This window comes from Pseudoliparis swirei, chromosome 7 (assembly GCF_029220125.1).
Source record: "Pseudoliparis swirei isolate HS2019 ecotype Mariana Trench chromosome 7, NWPU_hadal_v1, whole genome shotgun sequence".
NCBI lineage: Eukaryota > Metazoa > Chordata > Actinopteri > Perciformes > Liparidae > Pseudoliparis > Pseudoliparis swirei.
In genome coordinates, this window is record NC_079394.1 from 3,357,432 (window position 1) to 3,384,174 (window position 26,743).

Sequence of the window (26,743 nt, forward strand, 5' to 3'; positions counted from 1 at the left end):
ACTGATTTTTGGAGCAGTTGGACCACTATTCGTCAGATTTGGGTGTGGGCTGTATCCAGACATTTGTGGGCCCTGGTGACTTCGTACACACCTTCTTACTCATAGAACTCTTTCTCGCTGTCCACACTTAGATGCTGTGTTAAGTGTTTCAAGATGTCCTCTAGCAGGGATTATTAGTGACGCATAAAGTAAATATCTGATTGCATTGTCGTAACAAAGTGATTCAGTTCAGACAGAATTTTCAGAGAGCAATTCACCTTGTCTTCATTCCCAGTTGAAAGTCTAGCTCTACACTGATGTCAGGTCATCTATGTATGAATGAAGTGTGTTGTAGCCTTATTTTCATAAAGAAAACAACATGCTAAGATTTTGATATTCCTTATAATTTTTTTATTGCTGAAACCCAATTTAAGGTGATGTGTTTTTTATTTAGCTTTACCTGTTCAAGAGAGTTCCACAAAAAAAAAATATTTAAGAACTAACCCATAACCCTAATTCACCCTATGGGAAGGGAATTCCAGAACTTAAGTTTCAGTTTTAGCATTGTTGGGAAATAGAAATTTACCTCTGGCATCCCATATCTTAAGTCTTCCACTTCAGTAACGTGAATAATATCCAACGTGTCGTTCTTTTGTAGCTGAAAATAATCCTCCAGTACAACACAACATATCATTCAACCCACTAAATGAATGAATTATCTGTCTATGGATGGATTGTTTTTTATTTTTACCATTCATCTTTTCTTTGTTTTTAACTGTCTCTGGAAAACTTCACTCCGCACTTTTACCCATTTTCATTTAAAAAGCAACAGCCTCTCCTTGCCAGGCCTCTGATACCCTGTGAAGGGACTCTCTCGTTGATAAATGGAGGAGCCTTTATTTCAGCATTAGCCAGGGGTGTTTGCGCTGCCGCTACTTGCCAGAATTTCCACAGGCTCGTGCATGATTAACCGAGACCTAAAGAGTTCCTGTGTCTAAAGTTACGCGCAACTTGGGAGACACCTGTGGTTGTGGGAAGAGGATGGGAGGGAGTTATGACGCATGGCTGGCATTGTGTGTGTAGATGCACATGCATCATGTTTGTGTTTAGGTGTACAGTGTGTCCTGACTCAGCTAGTCAGTTATCTTTGTTGTAAAGATAAACAACCATTATCACCACACTGTTATCAAGAAGTTACACTGCCTGAACTTCCTTGCACTTGTTCTGCTTTTTATTCAGTTCCTTAATTATCCACAAACACTCACCTGTCAGGAAGAGACTGAATGATAAATGGTTGTGTGATCCCGAGCCAGCCTCGTCAAAGTGGTCACACCTTTCTATGTTCAAACAAATCCTTTTCAACGCTTCATTGTGAAATCAGACAAAAGCAAGCAGTCTGGTTGGTTTCCTCAGGCTGTTCAGGATAAGGCTGCACACCGTGTTGTTATCACGATAAAGGGTAAAAGGAGTCGTTTGATCGATTCTTAATATAAACTTCATGGGAAGTCAAAGGGAAGTTAAACTGGACCAATGCCCAGTCCACTCTCTATCTCACTGTGTCACCCTGTCGTGCTCTATCTTTGCTTCTTGTTCAATACGGTGCAATGTTTGTGAGACATCGATGTCCTTTGGTTTCCAATGAGGCGTGTATCCTATCACTTGTCACACTATTTTTGCTGCAGAAACACCAGTTTCGGTGTTTTTCAATTGCAATAATTCATGGGCCTTAAAATCGGATAGTGGGGCGTCCTTTCACAGCATAGTGTTCACAGACTCTACAAGGGGCAGCAGTGACAATCACAAAGGAGTCAGGATTAGGATTAATTCTACACTCAGGCCAAACCACTGTTGCAAGAGTTAGCTGGACGGGAACTTTGCTTCACCAGAGGGGTTTTAATTGACTCAAGCACGAACTTGGGCTCACCAGAGTGGTGCTTGGGACATTCGAGTGCTTCTAGTGGGACATTAGGGCTGACATAATTCATGTAAATTTTCCATTGGGACACATTTTTAAAAGCTATTGCATGCTACTAACATAGTGCCCATATCAAAGATCTACAGTTTGCACCTGAAAGCAAAAAGGTGAAGAGAGCCCTACGCTTACCTAGCTGCTTGTGTGAGCATGTTTGTGGGTGGCATGTTGGAAGATGATGACAATAATGGCTTTAATGGCTGTTATATGTAATTCTCTCAAGAATGTCCCTAACAGTAATCACTAAACAACTGCTTACTCTGCCCTAAACATTGTTTAGGTTCATTTGAGGTCTAAGATGAAGCTGCAGGGTAATGGTAGGTCTCCGTCATGATGAGACCTGACTGAAGTATAGTTTATACTTTATACTGTATATGTGCAAACTGTTGGGTACATAACCACAAATTGACACCGTGTTGTTTGAAGTATGACTTGTAATTGCCCCACAGAAGATGCAAAAGTTTGGTAATTAATGTTTCATGACTTCTTCTCTGTGTCAATGTTCTATTGGTAACAAAATAACTTCAAGAGAAACACAAAAGACCTGCTACTATGACAAAGATCTCTTCAAGGTGTCACATATTTGTTTTTTCTTTACAATAAAAGGTTTGTTTAAAGATCGCTGTGAACAATAACCAATAAGTATTTTGTCAGTCAACCCAACACCTGACCTTTCTGTCAAATCCTCCTTTTGTTCATTCAAGTGCCTCAGAGCAGTTGACCTTAATCCAGTTACCCTCTGCACATTGTTTCCACTGGAAATCTGTCCTGTTTATGCCCACGGCAGTGAGTTCAACAAATATGTTATTGTTTCCCTTCGCAGCTCACGACCAAGGCTGAAACATTGTCTGTGTGTTTGTGAAACCAGATGAATTGTTCAGGCAAATGCTATGAAAAATAGAAGCTGGGCTGAGGTGAATTGCTTGTTTAATCTAACTAATGGGCCTTGAGTGTAACAGACAGTGTGGTGCTTCCAAGGGTGTGTCAGATAGTTGTCTATACACATCTGTATTCTAGTGTGTCTTTAAACATTGGCAAGAGAATGAATACGGTGTGTGTGTGTTTGTGTGTTTTCTAAGCCCAGCTAAAGTACTTGTAGGCGACGTCCGAGCAACAAATTGATATTGCAGAAATAGATTATTATATTGATAATTACTTGATCTGCAGAGTTTTACAAAGATACAATTTGTGAAACCAAGCTTTTGACACTCAGGTACAATTTTACTCATATTCTAGCATTGCAGATATGAGAGTCACCTACCAATGTGCCACACAGGATGCAGTGAGACACAATGTTCTCTTGTGAGCTCCCACACAGTTGTGTAATTGCTCAAATAAATACTCAGGACAGATGGTCTTAGAATCGGGCCAAATGAGGGTAACCTCTTGAAGATTATTGTGGGTGAGATAACAGGTGTGTTGTCTTATTTACAGAAATAAACCAAATATGTGAAATCTAGAAAAAATGCTCCACTTCTCGTAAAAGTTAGGATGTGCTCTCAAGTCGCTCCTCTCGGGCGTCTTGAGCCTGCATTCATGTGGTGGAGCCGTCACCAAGGGCACGCCGCAACATCTCGTCACGTTCTGTTTGGCTGCGTCTCGTCTTTCCGTGAGCTTGAAGTGTCTGATAGTCACAAATACTTTCACAGACAATACGCTTATTGTTGTGTTGCTTCTAATTACAGTGATGAGATCATCTGACACTTTCACACATATTCATGCAAGTGTGGATCGACACATGCAAACATATAAACACGGAAACACGCTGACACTGAGCCACTTCAATGACGCACCCATCGTTTGCTTCAACAGTTTCTCCCTTCGCCATGGTTACAAAGGAAGACCACGCCTATAATCTTATGGTTAACTATGAGTGTCTTGCAAAGTCACACTGCAGCGCCTTGACTGGGAACTCCACTTTTTCTTGTCTTGTTTGTTCACTTGCTGCTGGTGGATGGTTGTGAGTGTGTGTGTGGGGGGGGTGGGGGTGATGAGAGTCTGAATGCTCTGTTGTCCTGACGACCCTGGTGGGAAAAAAAAACTAGATTGTTTGTTAAGAGAGACTGAATAAAGCGGGGGAGATAAGTGGAGAGGGATTGAAGAGGCTGGGAAAGAAGTGCAAATGAATGGGCAAGGACACTTGGTCAGGAAAACGGAGGTATAACGAGATGAGAAAGGACAACGCGTGAGAGGAAAGAGAAATCATTACAGTGAGTTAAGACAAGTTCAGCGAGATGGCCTTTTCACAAGGTTGTTGAACAGCAGAATGATTGGAGATGAGGAAGTGACAGAGCTAAGCGAAGGGTACATGTGAGGGGGCAGGTGAAGAGGAATGAGAGGAAGATCAAAGCACTGAGAGAGGCAGCCGAGAAGCCAAATGAGCTCTAAGTGGGTATGTGATACTTGAGAGAGTTTAGTTTGTTTTTCGAAAAGGAAATGGTTGACGATAAGATGCCATCATGTTTTTAATGAACTCATTATAACTGTGTAAAGAAACATGAGGCTATTCCTGTGTTTGTGTGTGTGTGTGTGTGTGTGTGTTAGTAAGCCGTTTAGGACAGCATCCACAGGAAATGCCAAAGTAATTTCAGTGGATCACAATTTTAGAGGTTTCTTCGTCATTCTCACTCCTCTCCTCGCTGCATCTCCTTTTCCTCCTTCCCCTGGCAGGTGTAGGGCAGGTCATTATTTTGCCATCCATCCTCTCGTAGCTCTGAACACACCATGTACCAACCTGTAAGAGTTATAACAATTCACCCCATAGAGAACCCTGTAATGCGCCTAACTAGACACCCAATAACAACGCATACTCTTCAGCCCCCTTGGAAACCTCCAATACTGTCCGGCTGTTTCCCATTGTTCCCAACCATGGTTAAATGCACCCCTCTAAGTCTACCCGTTTATACCTATCTACATCCCCTGTTGCTTTTCATCGTTTTCCCAGCGTGAACCCGATCTTTGAGTGGCTTTTCACCAACCTGAATAGGTCGGCACTCCCTCTCCACGTGCACCATCACTCTTCTGCACACACCCTCCTGACAATGAACTTGGTGTACCCACTTTCTATTAAACCTCAACGCTGATTTCACCGCTGCTCTCTTTTATTAACAAATTGCAAACATTTGGCAAGACTGAAAAGGCCTCTTCTTATTTTACATGCAAATGAGTAATCGAACACGTCTCTTTTACTGCGCGGCACGTACACATGCAGAGACACAGAAGAGAATGTCCTTCCTACCAAGACTTTATTCCAAACACTTTTATTATTCACTTTGCTATACAGAATAACATAGTTTTTTTCATTCACTCCATTTATTGTATTCTCGCTAATGCTAATGCTACGTTTAAAATGATGTTGAAAATCCAATAATATGCAGCTCACATGATAGTAAATGAACTGTTTGATCTACTACTACACACATTTAGTGTGCATCCACACCAGCATCCTGTTATCAGCACTTACATCCAGTATGTAACACACAACAAGGGAGGTCTAGACTATTTCCTCTTGCTGAATTGAGATAGGTCCGATAGCTTTGAGAAAGAAAGACATGATTTCTGTGAATCTCTTTAAAAAAAAAAAGTGAGACTGAGCTACTCCATGCTTCAGCCTTTCCAAGGATTATTAAATAGTGGGGCATTTCAGGTGCGGGAATATTTATTGCTTTCACATTTTGTGTTTAATTCTGACACACACACACACACACCTACACTGACACTATTGCCTTTCTTAATGGTGGGGATTATATTACACAGAGTTGAATGTGGTGGCAAAGTAATTAGTACACTTGCAGCTGTTTTTGCACAATGACTGGCTATTGTTATCTGTGCATTAATTTGCTTCAACACAAGACCAACCACTTCAAGCACTGCCTTGCAGTTACCTGATGACGGTGTTCACTCCTGTTCTGCGACGTCAGACCCCAGACTCACTACTTCTGATGTGTTGTTTCTGTGTCTGTTGTTTTTTGTTTCTGGACATTTTGAATTCTACCATACAGCCGCATGCTTTTGTCTCTCTTTGTCCATCCCCCACTCTTTTCCATCTGGTCCTTAGCACTAATGTAATTACTTATTTGTTTAGTTTGTCATATTCTAAACTGCTCTGTCTCTGTGTTTTGCTGAGAACAGACACTTTCCTCCCTCCTCTCCTCCTGTCAGCAGCATTCCATTCAGTCCCTCCCCCGGCCCCCTGCTACCTCACCCCCACCGAAGATATGTTATGCACTCTGTTGTTTCACCTTTTACTCATGTTTTTTTTCTTTTTTGTGCTACATTTTCAGTTCTTTCTTCTAATTTTGTTCTCCGCCGCCTCTGTCATTTCTCTCACTATCTACCATTCCCTCCATTCTCTCCATTCCCTCCAGGCTAAATAGCTGCAGTGGTCTGTAATAGTCTCCAGGGGACTCTGCTGTGTCCTCCACCCAGGCAAACACTCTGCACATCAGCCAGTGTTACTCAGTGGGTGGATCTGAGTAAGTTCTCTTATTCAGTCTTCTGGGTCAGGCAGCCAAGTTATTCTTCAAATTGACTCACGTGGAAGTTTCAAACATGATTTCTCAACTCTATAGCATTACTTCATCAATGTAAGATATAAAAACACAGACATCTTCTAATTGTGACACAGTACAGGTTACTTTAAATGTTCATGTACATGCACTTCACTCTTTTTATTTTTGCAAGAGTACAAAAAACAAGACGATAAAGGACAAAGCAGCTTTAATACAAAGTAAACTGCTGTAAATGTGGATTAACGGGAGGTCACGGTACTCGAACATGTCCCAACATCCTTTAGTTCAACTGTCAATGTTTGCAAAAGTATTTAAAGCATGCAAAGCAAGTTGTGTGTTTTGCATGACCTGGTTTGCTCTGGACTTCATCTCAGTGGGAGAGCGGCATGTTAAGTGTTGTCTGGTCTGGCAGTTGAAATGACAGCAAAGCGATATTTCGCCGTACGCCTATAACCACATACTACTTGAGGATATTTGTCTTGTTCATCTGTAACTTCACCCCACATAATTCGGGGGTTCCACAAACATCCCCATAGCTGCTGTCTTCGGTTTCTGTCTACTTTTTGCCTTGTGGCTTTGTCAGCACAGCGGCATTGTTTTCCAGAGAGCTAAACTCTACAATACAATAGCAATTCATTTCTTTATTAAATTAATAACAACGATGCATTTTATTTGTGGCAAGTAGAATGAATATCACTCAACATTTTAAGATGTCCTTCAGGAGACTAAAGTGCTGAGTTTAAACCCCCTTCGTATTAAGGGGCCCTCTTGCTTGGTCTTTGGGGATTACAGTTGTTCCAGCCCACTCTCTGCAGGGCACCTTACTGAATCCTCTGCAGCAAGCCATGAGTTTGAGAACCAGGACTATCCCTTTCTGTATTCTATTGCCTTATTTGTTTTATTTGAATATTCCCTTTCTCCATTCTCCAGAGACTCTATCACATATCTTTTTTCTTTTGCTCCCTTATCCCTGTGTCTCAGGAGTTTTTCTCTGAGTTGGATAAGTACAGAGGTGTTCATATGAGCACCAACCCTCAACAGCAGTCTACATCATGTTGACATCTGCGCTCCATCACTTAATGAGGGGCCAAAGAGAGAAGCACTGATTGGGTCACAGCGGTGTTAAGTACTTGGCATTGTGGGATGTGACGGTCCTCATGCCTTGTGTAGGGATTTCTCCACTAGAACAGAATAAGATGTAAACTTATGCTCCCGAGAAACATCTTTCAGTACATTACAATTCAAATGTGCCTGTGGCTTACCGTGCCACGCTATTCAGTCAGAGCGATGCATCATCGCCTGAGGGTGCTCTATCACTCTATCCACGCCTGCAAATGTAGAGCCATTCTCTCCTTTTCTTACTCTCCACTCACACTCTCGTTCCGTCACTTCCTCTCGCTTACTCACATTTCTCAACCTCTACCCATAAACCTCCACATGTCTCGGACGGAGGAATGCGCGCACCACTGGGGTCGCCGCATGGACACGATATGAGCAACATGCCGGACAGGGTGGGGGGGTGGGGGGGGGAGACTCTTTTTTCAGCAGTCGAGTCTGGCTGGACTTTTCGTGCCCATGTTTGGCGAGAGGAAATGAGCGCTGTGGGGACATCTCTGAGTTCCCCACTCCAAGACAGCTAGAGAGGTAGACAGAGAGACTAAAAATAGCACTGAGCCCAGGTCAGCTCCGAGCCAAGAGTAAGAAGTTGGGGAGCTGATGGGGGAGGGGAGAGAAAACAGATGATGTCAAATGAAATGAACAGAAGGACGCTTGTGGAAAGGTAGATGCAGTGAATATCTGAAAGAAGTTAGAGCATGAACAAAGCACTCAAAAGGCTGCATTGTTAAAATCACATGTCGAATGTCTTCCATGAGAGTTGGTGGGACCACTGGGGATGTGTGTGTGTGTGATATGTGGGAGAAAAAGGCAAACAGGAACACAATATGGATCTGGTGGAGAGCTTGATCTGGGCTGTGAATTCTGAGGGGAGCTCCTCGCCTCTCATCCATTTTCTCATATCTTTCTCTTCATGTGCAGTTTATCATATCGCAACAGCATCCATAACCACAAATCTCTCATATCTCCCCCGCTGGCAAAGTTGGAATGAATAAATGACCCGTGAGCCCACAAGATCAGAGTCAGATTCAGAGAGACACAGAGGGTAGGATGTGTGGAGTTGAGGGAGAAAAGATGAGGAGGAGATATTGCTCTGGCTTGTGAAAGAGGTATGTTGTGCTCCAGGATTTAAAGTAGGAGGGGAAGAAATATGTGTTGTCGGAGACGGGGGTCAGAATAATGAATTTAGAGTAGTAATGATGGTGAGATAGAGAATATATGGACAGAGAGGCGACGGTAGAGGGAACAAGGTTTATGAGAAATGGATATTGCTTCCGAGACTCAAACATACATTCTCATAGGTTCATTTAGCTTTTTCTTGTTGTCTAACAGTGGACAAGTACAATGAAATGTGTTCTTTGAGAGTATCAAAACAAAATTGGATGGGAGTACAAGGGAAGAAAATCCCCCTTAAGATCTCTAGAAATAAAATACAAGAGAAGTGTGTACATTGTGTTTTTTCCCCTGCATATTACAACACTGTAATGGTTCATATTTTAGCCTGGTGTACTGGAATGCCTGAATTAAGTGAAAACAAGGCATTCTCCAGCACAGCTCACCATCTGGTTCTGTTATGTTCATCTTGAAATGGTAGAGCGGAGCATTTTTGGAGGTATTATAGGGGCTCCAAAGCAAATAATCCCTATTGTTACTGGCTCAGGCTTACAGTATATTGTGTGTGTGTGTGTGTGTGCGTGCATGTCTGTGTTTATATACTGTATATGTGGGCCTTTGTCTCTGTTTACGCTGAGATGAATGGCTGTTTATTTGTTTTAGAGCTACTCTTCGTCGCTGGCTGTGGTAATGATGCACAGATTTAATTCCTCATTTTTAATTACTTAAAAAAAAGAAAAGATGATGTTGTTTCATATTATGCCATCATTGTTTTCTCTTCTCTTTGCCTCACCATCTTCCCTTTGCATGCCCCTCACTCCCCTAGATGATGGCCTCTTTCCCTACATTTCACATGTCTCTTCTCCGCCCTTCATCCCTCCCTCCCTCTCAGCGCTGAGGTCATAGCTGGCTCAGTTTGGTTGAGGGCTGGAGTACCGACATAAGAGAGTCTGTTTTTCTCATCAGTCAGTGTAGCTCTCATGAAACCTACATGTGCGAAGGAATGGGGGTCTATCTGCTCTGTTACTTCTGAATGATTTTGAATACTTCGAGTACTACATTGCAGTCACTAAGCTAACCAAGTTGCAGACAAAAACAGAGAGAGAGAGAGAGAGAGAGAGAGAAACTGCTTCAGAGACACTTCATCAGGGAATGCACTTGCAGTGTGAATCTTCACCTTCACCGTCTGTGTAGCGAGTACAGAGGGAGAACCGTCCCTCACACTGCTGGCATATCCAGATTCACAACCATGGGTTTACCGCAGGGTTTGATGTTATCCTCTGTTATAGTAAATGCATTGGAGTAAAAGCACCGTTTTAAAAACATGTAATATCTGCAACTGTGAACTATCGCGGGCCTTATTTCATGTCAGCAACGACGATTCCCTGAACCATAGAAATAATGTAGTAGCAAAGTGGGGATTTATGGTTCTTCTAAATGCTGAATTAATAATAAAGGTACCAGGTCATATTTATACTTAAAAACAAAAGAATAATAATTCTTTATTTTGGTTGTTTGTAAAGTTAGGATTATAGGAAGTAAATTCTTAAACAGAAAATAATCCTGAAAAATAGACCATTGCCAATTCCATCCAAGTGGAAGCTCTGCAGAACAAAGAGCCTCCCACATCACAGAGCATCCTTATGTGCAAGCCGGTTCCCTGTGGGTGGAACATTTGCTCATGCAATTAAGACTCCCTCAGAGACACACTAATCTTTGACCTTGACTGCTTGTGAATGGTGACCTTTAGGAATGTCTTGAGGACCAAGGATCAGTAAATGTGGATTGGTGTCTAAGCCCCTGATGCTTTTAAGACAAATGAGGGAACAGAGTGCATTTTTTCTATAAATATTGTGACTAAAAGTGTGATTAAAAGAAGATTTCTTTCTATTGTAAGGGTCCAATTATGGAATAACGTTAAAATGGATATAAGAATGGTGAACTCCTTTTTGGTTTTCAAAGGAATTATTTATAAAACAATTCTTGAGAGTTATCAGTGTGATTGAAATGTATTTATATGGAAGATATGTGTATATCTATATATATATATATATATTATTTTTTTATTTTCTTTGTTATTTTTCTTTATTTTATATTAATTTTCTGATTTGTTTGTTAATAAATTAGGATAGGAATATATAAGCATATGTTGCTTCTACCTATACCTTTTCAGTCTTTCTGTTTTGTATATTATATATAATAATATTGTATTGTATTGGATTGACTGAATAAAAAATACACACACACACACACACAGACTATTCACTGAAGAAATATGTGAAAGACCCAGTTGACCCAAAGCTGACACAATGGCAGAAATCCCTGGAGAATGTTTCCAGGATTTTTCACTTGTTCTTGCTCGCTGATTTGATATACATTCAGTAAATACCTGTCCCGACTATCAGCACAATAAACCAAATGAAAAATCAGTTTCAGCCCGTCACACACGCAGGGCCAGTGGGCAACTTGCTCGGCAGGGCGCACAATATGGGTATTGTCCTCAGAACACTCGCGCACACATAGCGATTGACTTTTGTCGCTCTTTGTTCTTCGGATAGACGGAGACTTGTTGTATCAGGAAAAAATAACAGAGTGATTCAGAGATGCCGACTGAGTCAGCTGGCCAGTTGTGAGTCTTTAAGCAAACTGCTGTTGTTTTTACAGTTCATAGATTTTGTATAGAAGGCCAAATCCTTTTATGATAAATCTTTTCTTTTTTACTCTCCGCCCCTGTGATGCATTCTCACAGTCTCATTCACTCCCTCCTCCCCGACACACACACACACACACACACACACACACACACACACACACACACACACACACACACACACACACACACACAAACACAGAAGAACATTCACCTTTGGCCTATTGTAATAACTGCTCGTGGCCGTACACTCTTGCCACTCAGCTCCAGATGTTATTGACACACCCCCAGGGGTCCTACAGAGAGAAATGTACACAGACACACAGTCAGACACACACACACACACACACACACACACACACACACACACACACAACCACAGTCCTATAAAGCTGTGACAATTTATCTCTCTGCAGGCCACCTCGTAAAGTCCCTTACACTCACACACACATTTAACCCCAGTTGAGCTTCAAACACACACATGAATCAGGATTATGTGAGTAGCATGTCATGTCAAATAGCAGATGGGCATCATTTTGGACTCTAAACTAACCATTTCTATAGATCACTGCAGGAAAATGTGTAGCTTTACAAGGACCAAAGCACCTTGTCGTTGATCCTTAAGTCGCATTTTTCTGCCTTGGAGATTCTGCAACAAAGCTCAAAACAAACAGCTGCACTCGCGTAGTTTGTTCAGCAGCTCAGTTGTATCTCACTGGTATCACGGCAACACGTTATGAGTTGTTGAGTTGCCACAGTGACCTGCGGTTTGATTGACTGAAGGGTGCGGTAGGACAGGTTTTCACCTGCAACATGTCAAAAAAACCTGTCGCTGTGAACTGCACTGACTTCTTCTTTTCACATTCAGAAGCCATCTCTGAGGTAAATACTGTGAATGTAGGTTATTGTGCTGCTAAGCGCCTTGTTGTTTTGCACCTGTACTGTAAAGGCTTCTGGGAAAGGAAACAAAAGGTAACGTGCATGTGTCACAGTTAAAGACAATTGATTTTTGTTGGTCCATTGTCGAGATGCTTCGCACTGCACTGCGAGTTTGTGCTGTAAAACATCTGGCGACGCATGTGTGCGTGTCTTTGTGTGTCCCCTGTGCACCATGAAAGATGAACACATGGCATACCCCGCTGGCCACATGCTCATTCTTGGACATGGACGTTTTGGATGAGCCTTTACTTTTGGGTATACAGAAATCAAAACACGAGTTGTTTATTAGATCAAAAAATTCAACCTGTGTTTTGTTGACACTCTTTACGAATGTTTCTGTCTTCTCTTTGTCACTCACATTTCTCAGTGGCTCACCTGAGTGCTTGTCTGTATGTCCACAGGGCGATATTCACATATGATGGGGTCTCCAACAAGCTCAAACTGGCTGACTCAGGAGGTAAGGCGGACTGTCATATGTGGTATGCCTGTTAGAATTTAAAAACTTGAAAAAACAATGAATCTTGTCAGCTTCTTCACTTTTGCCTGAAAGGAATTCACATGTCCTCTTGTGGTTTTAGAATATTCTAACACTCTTAAAACTTGTGATTGAGAGAAAATGGATCATTTCAGTCTCATGTTTCTATGTTCACTCCAACTCCTCCTTATTTGGCTCTCCTTGCAGCGGGTGGTGTGGCAGAGCTGGCGGAGAAGTTCCACATCTCCAAGCCTCAATACGGACTGTGCAAAGTTGAAAGTGTGGATGCAGGAGGCCCTCGGATTGCTATGATCAGCTGGGTGAGTGGCCGACAGATTCATGGAGCTCACGTGAGTTCATAGTGTGAAAGAAACACGCATACAAGCACAAACGACAAAATCACATATAAGCATTGCACGTACATTTTTAAATAGCAGGTGCACAAACACATGCTCACAGAATTTCACTTTATGCACCAGTTCCAAGACAGTGGTTTTAAGTTCAAGTGGTCATACACAGAAACAATCTATGCGCAAGATATACATTATATGCACTAATCTGCGATATACTCTCAATCTTAAAATACTTGACTTATTCACAGTCTATGGTACTGTTTTGTCAGATGTAGGAAAATACTTTGAGAATTTTATTTTGTCATTGTCGTACATGGATCACAGCGCATGTCTGATAATTGTCAGACACGTGGAAATGTTTCCACAGAATATCCGGTCATGAATTTGTCCAAGAAACAGATGCAGTGAGAAGGTTTATAATGGTGCTGGTCCGGTGGCATCGTGTTAGATCTGTAAAACAATACACATACACATGCATTATGATAACTTTAGGTCTATAAATACATAAAATAATATTGCATAGTGGGGATAAGCTGTAAATTGTACCTCACAATGACGTAATGTATAATCTTTTATGTTTTTAGTGAGCTATCTATCCAAATGGTGAACCATGTTGTTCCTATTGTTCCCAATCTTGCTTCCTCCTCTTTTTTTTCGTCTGTTTTAGTCCCTTCCAAGAGAGGTATGAATGCACGTGTCTACATCCTGTGTTTGTCTGCAGGTCGGTCAAAATGTGGATGACTTCCGAAGGACAGAATGTGCCAGCCACATTCCAGCCATCAAAAACTTCTTCAAGGTACATCACAATGTGCTTTACTAATCTGTGTGCACTTCATCCAGTAGTTTGTCTATTTGTTTTGTTTCCCCATTAAACTGTGCATGCGAGATGACATAATTCCACATGTGGCATTCTAGGCGTTGAGCGGTGGAAGCAGGCCAGCTCATGAACATCACTGTCTCTTCGTGTTCCCCAATCTGCTGGAGGGAAACAAATCTGTGCTCTTTCAGTTTTGTGCAAAAAAACTCTATATTTACTCACGGCAGTTTACTTTGTATTGTTTTGAGAGTTTCCTGTCCTCTCTCCACTTCCTGTTGTAGTGCAGTTTCGGTCATGTGGTTGCTAGGCGATTGGTCTATCTTCCAGGGGGAGACAGCTGAGTTTGGGCTCTATTGTTTGTGGTAAAACAGAAACTCAAGTGGTAATGCGGACAGACAGGAAGTAGAGAGAATGGAGAAGAGAGATTTTATGATTCAGGTGTGTATGCAGAATATCAAACAGGAACTCTGTCCATCACCAAGTTAGCTGCATATTCTTATCTCCATCTGGTCCCTCAAATTATTTATTTTGCATTTCAGTCCAACTAGGAGTGGTTGAAGTGACCCCTAGGTTTACTAGTTTCCATATAAAGGCATCACCCAGTCAACATTGTGGCATGTGTGGAATGTTCGTTGTTTTCTGTCTCCGGCAGAGGGTGGGATTTTGTGCGCCTCTGTGTGTGTGTTTGTGTGTGTGTGTGTGTGTGTGTGTGCACCCTTGGTCCTGTGTACATATTATTGCGGGATTTCAAAATTGTACGGTAATGATCACATGGTCAATATGGCGTGGAGTGAAGAAAATTGTCTCTTCTCCTGAGAATTGTGGGAGAATTGTAACCCCTAACCTTAGCACACACACACACACACACACACACACGGCAATGCAATCAACTTGTGTTTACTACTGTCACTACTAACATGTCTCTGTAAGGAAAACCAAAAAGGTAACATAAACTATTTTTGGTCAAGACCAAATTGTTGTTCAGACAGTTGTTTGCATAAACTGTAAGAAAAAAAAAAATATATATTTTCCTTTACACATCATTTCAGACTTAGATGTATTAGTTATAGCTGGTTAGAAATGAAAGAGTACATACTCTATCACCTTGCACCATGGACATCATAGCCAAGCATATTGATGGCATTTGCAGAAATAGTCTGACTATAAAGTTAGTGGGGATGATACACGCTGTGTGCTCTGTTAAAGTCACAAGATTATTCACAGTTCTCATTACCTACGTTATTCATGAGCAAAAAACACCTTTGAAAACTGGCCTCATATGCTGACAAAGAGTAATGAGAAGCTTTTAAAAACAGCACGGCAGTCTGCGTCATACCTCTGTCTGGAAAACTATCGGGGGTTGGCGTGGGATAAATTCCTTAAATGAGTCCTCAAATTGGTTTGTTGAACAGTTTCTATCAAGCTTTAGAAATATTTTATAGCCAAATGGAAAAAAATAGCATTATAAGTAGGGACACTGTATCGAAATGAACATTCATGCCAACTGATACCAGTATTTGTAATTGTGTAGATCTCACACCCGTCTTGTGTTTCAAGCACCAATCTACTTTAATCGCAGGCTTCATACTTTGATTCTGTGTCTTGTCCATTAAAAAAAATGTGTTTACGATAATATTGATTAATCTATTCATAGATGATCAATCAAGTCAATGTTTGTATTTTTTTAATGGATTTCTACATTGAGTGAATGCAAGACATGGCATTACATCATGCAGGTCACCTTTCTTTTTTTTCAATTACTCTGTGATCCAAACAACATGTTAATGATTATTCTACTTATTATTCTACCGAGGTCACCAAGGCAAGGCAAGGTTGTATTCTACTGTTGTACACATCTAGCAGAAATAAACAGATGCCACAGACCCGACGACCGAGAAACAAGATTAGAGAGATAACCCACGTACATACATTGAGCGTTGATAATAACTTGGGGCTCGAGTGGCTTGTCTTCTTAGAATTTTAGCTTTCATTGCCTTGGATGAAGTTAGTCAGGATTTCCCTCTGCACTTTGTGAGTTTGTATTCCTTATTTATCTTTTTATTTTCTTCACCTAATCTCTTTCTAGCTTGCTCTGCATGTCCCAGCTGGCAGTGAGGTTTATTCTAAAGTGTCTGCAGCAGCAGATTTGGGTCGGTTACATACTGTACTCAAGTGTGGCGTTAAGTTAGGAAAACTAAAGTAAAAATGTTTCCATTGTTCTACATGTTCTACAAAGAAGTAATAGCAGAATAAAGTTAAATCCGAGGTGTGTGTGTGTGTGTGTGAGTAACTGAGGAACCTTCTGTTGAACATTATAAGCTATTAATGTAACAATCTTACAGTCCATGAATCAACTTTCTTCCTCCTACTTCATACATTTAAAGTAGAGTGTTCAAAATGGTAATGATTTAGCTGACAGCGTACCACAATCTAAAATCAGCTCCTTTTCCGCACAGAGAGGTAATATTCTTATAACTCAAAGCTGATTTTCAGAGCATCGATAAGGGTATTTGTGACACATTTGTCTTAATAGAGCACTTTACTGCACACGCGGTACGAAGAGCTCAAACGGAAAGAATCAAATGTTAAAGCAAGCAGATTGGCACTTGTTTAATGGGTTGAGCATAAAATGAAAAGAAATTGGAAAGAAATAATGAGGGGAAGGTAAGAGGAGGGTAGAGGAGGGCGTTATTTACTATACGCTGCTTAATGACTCCCAGCTGTCTTATGTTAGAAAAGGTTTGACTAGATGTGTGTACAGTATACAAGGAAGAACATATAGAGCGTTTTGTCTCCAGAGTAAAATCTGTTTCATGCAAATCTGTCAATCTGTGAGTCACCTGCACACTGAATCGTGCATGTTTAATGATATCCATTTCATATGAACTGTCATGCAGTGATGGGAACACCATTGATAACCCTGCCAGTTTGTTTACATCCTGTACGTGATCAACTACCGTACACGAGGAGGAGGCCAGGTTGCTGTCAGTAAAACACAAAACATGTGTTGCTACTGGGCGCTTTTGCTGTAGATTTTTGGTTCTCTCTGTTTCCGTGACTTTCCCAGAATCCCTGGCAGCACTGCGGGTTGCTTTTCTGGTCTGTGTGTGTGCAGTTGGCAGTGACAGCTAGAGTGATATGGATTATACACCGGAGTGACATGTATTATAGGGCACATTGAATGCTCTGTTCAGTGTCAGTGTCAGCGTTGTCACTCAGATAACACTCTGGTTTCCTGTTGGAGGCTGACATACCTGGCCCACTATCAACAAGCCTGGTCTGACTCTCCATCGAAATTATTTTGAGGTCACATACAAATGCCTGTATACATGCATGATTTCAATGTTTAACACCTATCTGCCCCATGGAAATAGCTGCAGTGGAACACTATGTGTTGGTGTTGTGGTTTTTAAATATGATTTGTAAATAGTCATTTTTCATACCTTTAAATCTAGGCCTCTCTTTTCCTGCCTTTTTTTGCTCACTTTCACGATCACATCTCCTATTTTAATTTTTTCCTATCCTTCCCTCTGCCATCTGTAACCATCCAAACCAAAGCATTCCTGTCCTCACGCTATAGCCAGGAAGGATTATCGCTCTCTCACAATCCTTATAGCTGAAGCAGTTTCACAACTGTTTGGCTCCAACTATGCATAACTCCAAGTCAGACCAAGAGGAAACCACAAGAGGGTCTGCATATACTTGTGTGTGTGTGTGGATTTCTAGCATTTGTGTGTGTGTGAGTGTGTGTGTGTGGCTTCAATACAGTTTGTAAGGATGGATCAAATTCTTACTCTACTTGCCATCTCTTTTTCCTTCCCTGCTGTCCGTGTTTCAGGAAGCACATGCGTTCATTAGTGCAGATAAAGTGGAGGATGTGACAGAAGAGAAGATAAGCGCACAGCTCAGTCAGGTCCAGGCCCAAACTCCCACACAGTGGGTGAGAAGGAGCTCTCGGTCGGCGGACAAGGAGGAATTAGTGGTGAGTCTACTGCAATACCTCATCTCTCCACTAGATGGAGACAGAGACTTTCATATACAGATTGAGACGCAACATAATGTCGACATTTCCCTCCTCTGACTTCAGCGTTTAACTTTTTTCCTCTAGTATGTTTATTCAGTCTTTCCCATGAAAATATCGAAATATATTTGACATTTTTGTAATTATAGTTACTGACAATGATGCAGTATAATACAGTTACACCAAAAAATATGCCTCTGTTCACATTATTGGAAAATGTACAACATTTGTGGCTATTCATTCATTCCTTCGTTTGTCTTGTAGGGTACTAACTACAGGAAAACGAATGCTGCAATGGAGATGAGACGAATAAACAGAGAATCCTTCTGGGCATGTGCAGAGGTATGGAAAATAACCCTGTCTCTATTTGGCCATATTTAATTGGTTAAAATATAGTTTATTGCAATGTATATTTGAAAAGCTATTGAAGACAGTTATTTCGTGTATTCAGAAGTTAAATAAATGTATAACACTTTACCCATTGTTTCCCGATGTGTGTGTCAGCTTGAAGAGGAAGAGAGGAAAGAGGAGGATAAGAGGCGTGCAGCAGAGGAGAGACGTCGCATTGAAAGAGAAAGAGTTTCAAAGGAGCGGAGGGATGCCGACGAGAGGGACAGGAAGATGAATGAGAAGCTACAGATGATTGAGGAGCAGAGGTAGGAACAATGTCGATTTACATAGTGCCCTCCAGTGGCGGCATTTTGTAAAGATTTGAAGAACAAAGTGCACCAAGGAAAAATATGAATGCAACACTTGTTAAAAGATGAAGTTTAAATTGAAGTTCTCAGGAAGATTTCTATGCGCACAAAAGGTTTTATTCACTGAAATCTTGTGCACAAATGTGTTAGAATCTGTGTTGGCGAACACGTGCGTCTTTGCGTGCCATATGAAGATGCTGACGGAACGGCATCCTTATTACACAGGTGTGCCTTGGGCTGGTCACAAGAAAAGACCAACATTTATTAGGATTTCACATGACTCGGGCTACAGGAATGCATGTTAGTCAGTATCGGCTGTGACCGACATTTGCCTCGTGCAGTGCGACACGCCTCCTTCTCGTAGGGCACATCCCAAGTCTCTTAATTGCATCCTCGTTTTCCTCACTTGCATCTTTTCCTTTGCAAGGAAACCGTGCGAGGAGAGAGGAAACAAGGAAATATGTTCGATGTCCTTTCCTCTAAAGCGTCACGTGAAGCGACGTCTGTTTCTGATGACTTTCAGTTTTAACAGCATGATCAGTGTAACACGATTGTTTCCTAGTCCGGATAGTTTTTAGCTAACAGTCCAATAAAAATCCACTGATGATAGAAATGATTGTATAATGTTTTCAGTTGATTTCCTGGTGTTAGACACTAGTTTAACACCAGTAAATCACGTTATCATCCTTGTGTGGAAGTTATACGGTGATCTGTGATCTGCTTATAAGCGCACGGACGATTTCTTCCAGCGGAATGCATTCGTCTTATTTATGAATTATTTGCGTCAGTATGTTTTGGAATTTTGATTGTGACATCATTATAAAATAATCCAGATTACGATTATGATTTCTCTTGAACACTGGAATTAATTTATTAGACTCAATGTTTCAGGTTAACCTTAAATTATATAACTCATCAAACCCAACAGTACACCAGCCTCACGCGACCGAACAGAAATTACTTTAATTGTATCCATTATTAAAATGGAAATACAAGATCATGAAAAGATAATTATTTCTAATAAAGAAAGAACGTTCTCAGATCTATAAGGAATATATATATATATATTATATATTTATATATATATATATATATATTTTAACCAGACGCTGAATCAGAAAAATAATAAAATAAGTTTAGTCTGTGATCCGTCTTCACTGGTATGAAACTCTATTGATCAGCTGCTGAATAATTAGGAGGGGGCGTGTCGAGTGTTAAAACACTTCCTGGAAAGCTGCTCTCGTGCATCCTCGATCACGGCTCCTCGCTCCTCAGAGCAGAAATAAGAGCCTTGGAACGGCCGTCAATATAGCGGCTCAGGAAATGACAAATAAGAGACCTGGGCTGTCCCCCGTAGAAGTTGCAACAGCGCCGGTGGCCGTTCCTGCAGTCAGCATGCCGATGGCGGACTCCCTCAAAACCTGCACCATCTGTGCCACTGTGTTTTGTGATAGAACTGCACGTTTCAGAATGATCTTTTATTGTGATCGGCACAAGACACACCTGTGTAATGATCATGCATCTAGAAATGCCACTCCTTTCAGGTGGATTAGGAGAAGTGCTCACTAACATGGATTGTAAACAATTTGAGAGGATTAGGTTTGTTTGTGTGCATCAACAAAAGCGAAGATCTTTTATTTATTTCATCTCAAAATGGGTGCAAAAACAAGTGTTGTGTTTATGTGTGTTTAGTAATAGTTTCACATACTCTGTGACACTGCATTTTGGGGAATGACTTTGGGAAACGGTAACATGGCGCTGTCTTGTGTTTTCCTGTCTCAGAAGAAAACAGGCGGAGCAAGAAGAAGAGCTGCGCGGAAAGGAGAAGTTTAAATGGGTGAGTGAACAGATGCGTCTTTTAAAGATGTGTTTTTTAAATTTGTAATGGTGAATAGTGGTCATGCACTGTAGGGTCAAAGGGCACAGCTGCTTTTCTGACTTCTGACTTTTGGTCAGAGTGCCTGACCTCATTGACCCCCGTGTAAGAACCAGATTGACCTTCGGCTGTGAGAGGTCTGATCTTTAATACTCAAATTGTTTCTTTATTTATTGGTGACCCTTTGATCCATATAATGTGATCCATGTGACGACCACTGTGGTTTTCCACAATATCTACTGATGTGCACAAACTAATTAATGTACAGTGGATTTACATTTACTGGGGAAAGTGGACTATGTACTGCTGATCATTCGGTTTATAACTGAATGCACAAACATTACTGGATTTACCACGAAAAAAATCTCTGTTTTGGTTGTGTGTTGTATATTAAACAGTACATTCATGGTTTTGTAAAGTTACCTCGGTTTAGCTTGGTTGAGTGCAGACTGCTTACATTATATCATACTACATACTTCATATTTGTGACATAAGGTTGATTGTACTCGTGTCTAGTGAGAGGTGAGCAGTTGCCTCAAAGAAAAGAAAAAAAATTACTTCCAGTCACCGTATCATTAATTAGGACTCGATGTCAAAACACTGAAATTTCACTCGTCTCAAATGCTTTGTCCTCTACCTTTTCAAATAGTTATATTCTAAATGAAGAGATTAAAAACATCAAAATGCGTGGATATGTAAATATGATTTCTGCACTGACAGGAGCAGCAGCAGAGGGAGCATGTGGCAGATATGAGGGCTCGTCTTTGTCGGAGTGAGTCCATAGAGAAAGCAGCAGTAAGTGAATCTCAGACTACTTGACATTATTTAAAAATAATTCTTTGTCTAACGCCTGAATGGTCCACACGTGTGTCATTAGGAACTGTCTCCATCTGTTTAATCCTCTCAATTCCTTGCCTATACTACACATTACTTTACCTGTAGGAGGCAGCAGAGCTGGTGTCCCAGCGCTCTATGAACCCGAGGGAGTTCTTCAGGCAGCTGTCATCATCATCATCATCACAAAGTCCCACCAGCCCTGGATCCTCCCGCTCTGGTATGCACAATGTGTGGAAGCTCGAGCGGAGGTGGTCCCGCGTGGGGGACGTGTGTTTCCGAGGTCCAAAAACAAGCCGATTGAAACGAGAACAACAACCTGCAGTTTCGAAACTTCTCCGTTTCCCTTTCCTCCAGGAAAACCCTTCAGGCGATACCAGCGCAGCCTGACGGACACGGCCTTCATGTTCTCTAAAGCCGAAGAGAGAGCGTCCTGCTCCCCTTACAGCTCACCCTTGGTCTCCCCCTTCACCCGAGCTCCCCCCTCCCCCGTCCACCGTGCCACGTCTCCCTCAACAAGTCCAGATTTCCGCGCTGTCGCCTCTCCGCAAAGGCCCAGAGCCCCCGTGTCACCGCCCACGTCACCTCTCCGCCCGGCCCCTCCAGTTTCAGCTCCGCCCGGCGTTCCACAAGCCGACAACCAACTTCAGGCTGTTGTTGAGCCCAAACCCCCGTCGCCCACAGAACCTTCTGCACCGCCCGCCTCCCCTAGTCTCTTGGCTTCGTTGTCCCCCACTCTAGTAAATAACAACCCCTCTCAGTCCCCTCCAGAGGTCCTGCCGGCATCGCCCCCTAATACCCCGAATACCCCGACCCAGTCGGAGCGCTCGGCTTTCTTCTTCGAGTCTGTTGTGGCTCCAACAGCTCCTCTTCCAGAGGTACCACAGCCAAATACAGGTAGGCTGGACGCAAACAATTACATTGGGATCTATTATGGTGTATCAAACTGGAGGTCCCATGCTCGATATAAAATGAGAATCTGAATCCGATAGATACGTTTAACAATATTTAATGGCAAGAAGTCTAAGCAGTAAATTGAAGCTACGATCGTAGGGCCGACCGGAATATTACGCCACAGACGAACAGCAAAGTAGCTGATAGGGAACTGTCTTGTAACCTTCCGACCGTCTAGAGAACGAACTCACCCTTTCCACCCGTATTTATTAGTGACGGCATCCACACCTCTTAATCCTAAAAGTTAGTTCCATTGGTCAGTTCAGCATGCTACACTCTAGTTGGCTTACGGCCAGGTCATAAACAGGTAATAAACAGGTCATAAAATAGCCGGGTCAAACGTCATGATCCCGCGACCAATATTACTTCCGGTCAGCTGTGTGATGAAAGTTCCCTTTCACAATAAAAGTCCCACATGTCACTCTCCTGCTTCAAGCAGCGTCACGGACTTCAACCGGCTTCCAACTCATGTGTCAACATTGAAACAATAAACTAACTTTCATTCTCATGCGGCATACATATAATCATAAACACACATACAATTATAAACATTACTTCTGCCATTGACATATACATAGAGTTGACATTACCCCTATGCTTCATAACACATCAACAACAATATCAATATTCTCCCTAATATTTCCTATGATAATATCTTGCTATATGTGTTAATTTAAAGCACAAATGTTCCCTATGTACATGTGTCAAAATGACCTATTACAACTTAACAGATCTGATGATACGATGATATATTTTTCATTTTTTGAGGTGTGTGGGGATGATGGAATTATCACAAAAACAACAGAAAAGTGAAGAAGAGCCTATTACTTTGCCAAAAAACATTAATTGATCGTTTTACATGAAGTAGTGGTTGTTAAACATTTTATTCCAGGCTAAAGTGACTTACAAGCTTTTGCCAAAACCTAATCCACATAGCCAGTAAATGCTATGAATTCGAGGCCTGTTCTATAGAAAAGACAGAGCTCGGAATATTTTCACAGTCCAGACACAATTAAATAGCACCTACAGTAATACCATATACTTTTAGTCATGCCAAGCTTCAATGTAAAGTTCTCCCAGAAAAAGAAAATGTTTGGATGCTTTATAGTTCAGTTTTTCTACCACAGGCTTACAACATGTACGCTTATGAAATTCCAAGTATGTTTGTCATGATATCCATTTCCAATCAACAGACCTGGACACAGTGACTCTTGTGCATGCTGAGCTGGTCTCAGACACTGCCAAGTGCTACAAAGTGCAGGCTGTACTGGTGGAGGAAGATGAGGAAGAGGATGTGGAGGAGCATGAAGAAGATGAAGGTAAAACGCAACTAGAGCCTTGTGCTGTTACCGTAGTACCAGTCCAGACTGAGGCAGAAGAGCAAGAGGAGGAAGAGGAAGAGGAGGGATTAAAACAGGATGCTGAGCAGGCCCCAGTGGAGGACTCAGTGGAGATCGTGCAGAAGGAAAAAAAGGCGGAGGAAGATGGGGCGGAGAAGGATCAATCAGAAGACAGGCAGACTCCCTCTGAGCCCGCCGAGCTCCCGGAGAAAGAGGAAGAGTCGACAGTCACTGGTAGCCCTCTTGTTCCTATATCCTGCTAATTTGACTTGATTAACATTTCTCAACACTTCTGATTGTTACACTGTCACACACGGTTTATTTTTGAACGATGTACTGAAGCTTTCCAATATTTAAAATTGCATCTGATAATATGCTGCTCTATGACAAAAGATTACAACCGAGTCATTATTTCAGACGCTGAACCAATTTGTCAAGTAATGAAACACGAGACCGTCGCCGTGCCGACCAATGGGATCACAAACGGAGAACAGAATCAGAACGGCATAGGTTTGGCGACCGATCTATTTAAAAAAAAATCATACAGCGATAATACATATATACACATTCGCCATGTTGGTTGGACTGTGATGAAGACTTTTCCCCACTGGTCTACCTCAGAGCGATCCTTGAGTCTGTCGGACACAGAGCTCAGCTCCCCGGAGTTGACCGGGTGCTACGAACTTCATCGCACAGAAGAGGAGGCTGACGCTAGCGAGGAAGAGGAACGGATGATCTCGGAAAATGGACAAGAGGTAGTCTATCCACAAACCGTAGATCTATTAGAAGCTACAAACACATATTCTACTTGTTCAGTATCTTGTGACACAAAGCTGGTTTGTTAATAACGAATAATAATATTGTTGAATATTTGGTTTATATTTTTGTTATTTTCGTAATTTTCTCTCAGTCTTCTCATTCTTTACCCTCTACATAGCACTCAGCTCCAAGCTGATTGGTTCCTATTGAAGATGTTAATTTCCTAAAGACATGTTTTTAAAAAAAATGTCAATGTTTTATTTAAAAAGCTAAACATGTCTAAAACAGTTAGTCACTGTAGTTTTCAGAAAACAGATTATTGAGTAAATTTTTTGGGGACTATTTTCAGAAGTGGATCAATACGCATTCAGAGTAGGAGTGAATAGAGCACAATGCCTCTTCAAAGAAAGAAGAACATGCCACCCGGAGTCAAGGTGTTGCATTTGTAATAGTTTTTAATGAGCAATTGAGATTTATTGCAAAGCAAACATGTATATCAGGGTTTGGCTACAAAGGCATTTGTAAGTAATATCAATTAAATTAATCATTTGTTTTCTTTTTGGGCCTTGTTGACAAATATATAGAATATTGCCAGCGTTATCATTAAGATTCAATTACATTTAAAGAAAGTCTCAATGGAAGTGATTTCATAATGCTATATTCTTTAAGACGTGCATTACAGGATTACAGCTTTTTCCTCTCCATACAGGTTTCAGCAGAGCAACACATGTGTGTCCGAGCTCTGTATGACTACCAAGCAGGTAAGCTGCCATTTAGAGGATAATCGCCATGCATCTGTACCTAAAGTGCCTCCACTTACAGTAATTGCACCGTGATTAGTGAGTTTTCACCATGTTATCTTGCGGTTCCCACAGAGGACGAATCTGAGATCTCCTTTGAACCCGGTGACATCATCAAGGACGTGGAAACGGTGGACAAAGCCTGGTGGAGAGGATGGAGCAAAGATGGCCGTCAAGGCTTGTTCCCTGCCAATTATGTGGAGACCATATAGACCGACAGAGAGATGCAGACACTCACTCAGGGACACCATCTCACATTTCCACCTTAATCCTCCCACTGAAACTTTGTACTCTCTATTTTAAAGGAAAGTGTGACTCCCTGTTTTGTAGAAAGCATAAAGAAAAGTGTGACTCTCTATTTTGATGTTTTTTGGAGCAAAACAAAATATGCTCTCAAGTATGCAGAAATTACCCAGCCTTATTTTCTTGAATATAATAGCGGAGACCTTTTTCCTGGACCAAAATAACTTATTTCCTTTTGAGATACAGCAGGAATGTTGGTGGGAGGGATCAGATCTCGATGACAAAGGATCACAAACTTGTTTCTCGTGGGAGAAACACAAACAGATTTTTTTTTCGAGTGTATTGTCGTCTTTTTGAAACACACCTATAACAAGCATTCCATTCTGCTCAGCGTTTGCTTTGTGCGTTGCATTGCTAAAAAATAATTTACTGCTTTTGACTGGTATATATAATCAAGATACCTGTATCAGACATCATCTTATAATCACCTTCCTGTATCTCCTGAGTTATTTTGTAGCACTGTTTTCTTACCGACAGTCTTGCAGCACATTTTAATTACCTGAACAGCAGCGACCCAGAAGATGAACGAGCAGGAGGAAGAGGTGTTGACGTCTGCACGTCTCCATCACTCTTTAAGACGGGCTACAGTTTGTTCATGTGGTGATGTCCTTCCATACATTAGTGATTACGTTTCATCTTGATTCTTCCTAGGTTTTAAGAAATGAGAGCATTGTGTTAACACAGATGATAGGAAACAAATCTTTCTATTTTAATCTTCTGTTATATCTTAATCACCTACACTGTATATAATAATGTATAAAAACGGCAAAGAGCTTCTCATTTTCTTTACATATTTGTATGTTTTATGCTTGTTTGATGGTGTGTATGTTCTTTGTATTTACTCCAAACTTACAAATATAAAGCATCTTCAAACTCAAACTTTTAAAGTGTTTGTTTTCTTCTTCACATATATGGTTTTTAAAACCAAACAGAAACTGTGATGGATATTATTATTTTGTTTAATCCATTCAAGGAAAGCACAGTTTTTTAAATCACAGGTCTGTATGACTACCAAGCAGGTAAGCACAGGTATTTAAAAAAAAAAGAAAAAAGAATGTATTCAATGTACAACATACATACATTATATGTTTACTTCTTTTTAATAAGGCATTTACAAAATAATAATTCAAATTATAACAGCAAAGTGATTATGAGCAGGTGTTTTCTGTTCTCTTAACAAATAATATCAAAGTAGGGTTTCCATTGTGTAAGAAGACAGATTGAACTGTAAAT

General features: G+C 41.2%; 1 protein-coding gene across 1 annotated transcript; it reads left to right on the forward strand.

Annotated features, from left to right (window-relative positions):
* The first annotated feature begins 2,249 nt into the window (after window positions 1-2,249).
* si:dkey-40c11.2 (drebrin-like protein) lies at window positions 2,250-26,389 on the forward strand. Its single transcript, XM_056420047.1, has 17 exons — window positions 2,250-2,268; window positions 6,354-6,426; window positions 12,682-12,737; window positions 12,963-13,075; window positions 13,830-13,904; window positions 17,764-17,907; window positions 18,211-18,288; window positions 18,451-18,602; window positions 20,427-20,481; window positions 21,241-21,315; window positions 21,463-21,574; window positions 21,712-22,251; window positions 23,502-23,882; window positions 24,066-24,158; window positions 24,270-24,403; window positions 25,117-25,168; window positions 25,283-26,389. The coding sequence occupies exons 1-17, from the start codon at window positions 2,250-2,252 to the stop codon at window positions 25,417-25,419; spliced, it is 2,289 nt and encodes a 762-aa protein (XP_056276022.1). The 3' UTR covers window positions 25,420-26,389.
* Window positions 26,390-26,743: the final 354 nt, after the last annotated feature.